Source organism: Fonticula alba (genome assembly GCF_000388065.1).
Source record: "Fonticula alba strain ATCC 38817 unplaced genomic scaffold supercont2.38, whole genome shotgun sequence".
Classification (NCBI taxonomy): Eukaryota; order Rotosphaerida; family Fonticulaceae; genus Fonticula; species Fonticula alba.
In genome coordinates this window covers 2,122-6,172 of record NW_009243008.1, presented here as the reverse complement: position 1 = coordinate 6,172, position 4,051 = coordinate 2,122, and the positions used below count along the sequence as shown (strand labels likewise).

The window sequence follows — 4,051 nt, the reverse complement described above, 5'->3', positions numbered from 1 at the left end:
ATGGGAAGGTGCACGCCCGCGGCCAGGTGGGGCGGGTCGATTGCCGCCCAGGGGGACCGGGCAAAGGAAAGGGAGAAAAGGAGGGGGGGGGGGGGCAGAGGACGGGTCGGACGTACCAGCTCCGCGGTCGGGGTCGTTTCGTGCACGTGCCCCAGCAGGTGCAGCAGCGAATGCGCCAGCAGCCGCTGCAGGTGCCGGTCGATGGTGGAGTTGGAGAGGCGCGCATCGCGGCTGGCGCGCTCCACCGACAGGACAATGACCCCCAGGTGGCAGGGGTCGAAGCGGGACGCCGGCTCGAAGGCCTCGTCATTGGAGCTGAAGCCGCTCTCAATGGCATTGAGGCTGCGCGCCGGCGGGGTGACCGCCTGCGGCCGGCGAAGGGTCCCCTTGTCGAAGAGGTCCGAGTCGAAGACGCTCAGCGACTCGCCGGTGACCTTGCAGATGTTGTAGGCCACCATGTGGGCATCGGCATCGCCCGGGGGCTGGGGGATGGGGAAGCCCTGGGGGTGGTGGAACTGCGTGCCGAGCGCAGGGCGGTGTGGAGGTGGGGGAGGACGGGTCAGGTGCTGGGGCGGGGGCGGGGGCGGGGGCGGGGGCGGGGACGGGGGCGGGGGCGGGAGGACCAGCGCAGGCCAGGTGCTGGGAGGGGGTGAGAGGACCAGCGCAGGCCAGGCGCCAGTGGCCTTGCCGAACCGGCCCAGGCCGGACGCCAGAGGCCCAGGCCCAGGGCCCGACCGGGGCGCACCTTGTTCGAGGGGAAGGACAGCACGTCGGTCGGGGCGTTGGTCTTCTGGTACATGTGGTTCAGGCGCCGGATGACCGCATTGTTGGTGAGGATGATGTCCACCGACAGGCGCGAGGCCCGGCTCCCGTCGCGGCACAGGAGCTCCTGCACGGCGGGCGAGAACTCCCGCGGGCCGGCCTCCGGCATGTCGGCCGGGCTGTCGGCCGTCGGCACCGGCGGCAGGCTGCGCAGCGTCGGCGATGTCTGGCTCAGGGGCTTGAGGCCGCGCATCTTCTGGAACTTGGCGTACGTCGGCAGGAGATTCGTCAGGTTCGGGTCGTTGCGGTCCAGCAGCCGCGCGAAGGTGCGCATCGGCTCGGCCCAGGCCGGCGCCGCGGTGGCATACAGCAGGGACTTGGTCCACATGCGGATCGGCTCGCGGTGGAGGTTCACCCCGCGGTGCCGGTAGACATTGATGAAGAAGTGGGACATATCTCTCGGAAGGGGGGGGGGGGGGGGGAGGGGGTGCGACCGTGCTCCAGGCGGAGGGAGGGAGGAGAGCAGCACGGCTCCAGGTGCAGCAGGGGCGGGGGCGGGGCGAGAGGGGAAGGGAGAGCAAGGAAGCAGGACCTGGGCGCCCCGGCGAGCCGCCGGACCGGCCACCCCGGTGCCCGAAAGCCGGGGGCCGATCTCGGCTGCCGGCCGTCGCGGTGCCGGCCGAAGGGAGGGAGCCGGAGATGGCGACGCGTGGGGCGTGTCACGCCCCCGCCCGTCTTCTTGCCCATCGCCCCGGCCCCCGGGGCAGGGTGCGGGATGCGCCGGGCGCGCTGGCCCCGCGACATGATGCTTCGATGTGCGCGTGTGCGTGCGACAAACGCGCGAGCAAGCTAGCAACCAAGCGACCGACCGACCGGGGGCCCGGGCGGCCGACCGACCGGGGGCCCGGGCGGCCGACCGACCCGGCCACCAAGCGACAAGCCATCGTGGGCTGGGGGGGGGGGGGCGCGAGGGAACGTGTGGGCCCGAGCGCGGGGAGCTTGCGGTGTCATGTGAGGGCATATCACGCGCGGGCCTGGGATTGTGGATGATGTGTGTCGCCCGGGCATGTCCAAGCCCGATTGATGATCGGTGACGGGGGGGGGGGGGTGGGGCCAGAGCGGGTGTGCGGCATCGGCGCTGATCGGGCCCCATTCGGCCCTTTCCCCCGGCCCCGGGCTGGGATCCAGGAGGCCGGCGCGTGAGGACACGCCACCGGCGCGCCATGCAGGCGTAGGCGGAGAATGGGACCCGGAGAAAGAGGCCGAGCGAGAGCCGGAGGGGGAGTAGCGGGCATTTGGCGCGCCGGGCCGGGGCATCTGGCCGCCTCCGCCGATCCACATCCCCCTGCTGCTGCTGCTGCTTCCGCCACGCCCCTCCCCGCCCCCCCCGCCCCTGACCCCGCCCCCCTCCCCCCCCCCCCCCCGCTCAACCCATTACCATGTCGCTGCTCCGGCTCTCGGCCCTTGCTGCCCCCATGGTGCCCGGCCTTCGGGCCCGCCTCGCTGCGGGCACCCGCTCGATGAGCGCCCTCGTGCCGATGGTGGTCGATCAGACGGTGCGCCTCCGATCCCGGAGTCTCCCTCGACCTTGCGGTCGCCTCCTGCTGCCCCCTTTCCCGGAATACCCCGCTGACGGGCTGTCTTTAACCTTCACCCGGCCGGGGCCCAGCCTCGCGGCGAGCGCGCCTTCGACATCTACTCGCGCCTCCTGCAGGAGCGCATCATCATGCTGACCGGCGAGGTACGCCGCGCCGTCGCCCTCCCCCGGGGCAGCCATGGCACTTCGATCGCCCCTGCCCGCCTACGCCCCCTGCCCGGTGTGCTGCCGCACGCGCGGTGCCGGCCCCGCCGGCCCGGATGCTTGTGCCATCTGCTCGTCCGGCTGACCCCTCGGTGCTGCACGATTCCCTCCCCGCTGGCCGACGCGCGCACGGCCCCCCCCCCACGGCCGTCCAACCACCGCGCGCGCGCATGGTCGCCCCCCAAACAGGTGAATGACGCCGTGGCCTCGGTGGTGGTGGCGCAGATGCTTTACCTGGAGTCCGACGCGCCCGAGCGCCCCATCCATCTGTACATCAACAGCCCCGGCGGGTCGGTCAGCGCCGGCATGGCCATCTACGACACGATGCAGGTACGCGCGCGCGCACGTGCGCCGGGCAGGCCGGCCGGCCCCCGGCCACCGGGGCCCCCCGAGCGGAGGGCATGCGGCCTCGGCGGCCGCCTATCGGCATATGTTCCTGCCCCTCTGCCGCCGGGCCTGTGCGGACCGTGTGTGTGTGCAAGGCTCTGACCACATGTCCCCCCGCCCTCCCTCCACACGCCCCCCCCCCCCCCCGCCCCGCCCCCCGACCGCACGGCGCCTCGCGGCCGGCAGTTCATCCGGTCGCCGGTGCACACCCTCTGCATGGGCCAGGCCTGCTCCATGGGGTCACTGCTGCTGGCGGCCGGCGAGCCGGGCGCGCGGGAATGCCTGCCCCATGCGCGTGTCATGCTGCACCAGCCGCAGGGCGCGGCCTCCGGGTCGGCGGCCGATGTGGCCATCGCCGCGCGCGAGGCCCTCCACTGGCGCTGGCGCATCGCCGCCCTGTATGGGACCCACTGCCGGCGGAATCCGGCCGACGTGGACCGCGTCCTGGACCGCGACACCTACCTGGATGCGGAGGACGCCGTGCTCATGGGGCTGGTGGACCGGGTGGTGACGCGGCGGGCGGCAGCCGACTCGGCCGCGGCCCCCGGGCCCGGCGTCGATGTCCTTGGCCCGATGATTCCGCCGGGTGCCGGCAAGAAGGAGGCCGCGCCGGCCGGCCAGCCGGCCGCTCAGCCGGCCCCCGCGACCGTGGCTCCGACCCCCCAGCCGGACCTGTGATGCCCGGGCCTGGGGCCGCGCCGGCCCCCGCGGCAGGCAGGGCCCGGACACCGACCCGGAGGTGAGGCGCCCGACCGGCGCCCGAGCGGGAATCCCCACCGAGCCGGCGAGAGAGGGGGGCGCGGGCAGATCGCGGGCACGCGGTCCGACAGCTCGGGGGCCGCCCGGCCGCGGCTGGCTGGCGTGTCAGAACACCGGCTGTTCCCCCCCCCATACATGCCCCTTCCTTTCCCTGGGGCTCCCACCCGCCATTCCACCGTGGCATGCGCCCGGGCGTGGACCGCCCTGCATTGCTTCGCACGCACGGACACAAGTCTACAAACACACATTCACACATGCCGGGAATATAAAAGGCGCCTTTATTGTGTGTGTGTGTGTTCCAGAGCGGGGGGGGGGGGCCTCCCCGCACGGCAGGGCAAGGCC

At 73.5% G+C, this 4,051-nt stretch overlaps 2 protein-coding genes across 2 annotated transcripts in view; one reads left to right on the top strand and one right to left on the bottom strand.

Moving 5' to 3' along the window:
- The window catches only part of H696_06248 (hypothetical protein), a gene marked incomplete at both ends in the record, with an annotated part of 3,525 nt that extends 2,309 nt beyond the window's left edge, over window positions 1–1,216 (bottom strand). Inside the window, 2 exons of the mRNA XM_009499993.1 lie at window positions 117–515; window positions 746–1,216. Coding sequence (XP_009498268.1) covers window positions 117–515; window positions 746–1,216 — 870 coding nt within the window. The remainder of the gene's footprint in view (window positions 1–116; window positions 516–745) is intronic.
- Window positions 1,217–2,201: 985 nt separating this feature from the next.
- Window positions 2,202–3,775, top strand: H696_06247 (ATP-dependent Clp protease, protease subunit; the record flags this gene model as incomplete). Its single annotated transcript, XM_009499992.1, has 4 exons — window positions 2,202–2,318; window positions 2,432–2,503; window positions 2,753–2,893; window positions 3,137–3,775. The coding sequence occupies 4 exons, from the start codon at window positions 2,202–2,204 to the stop codon at window positions 3,626–3,628; spliced, it is 822 nt and encodes a 273-aa protein (XP_009498267.1). The 3' UTR covers window positions 3,629–3,775.
- Window positions 3,776–4,051: the final 276 nt, after the last annotated feature.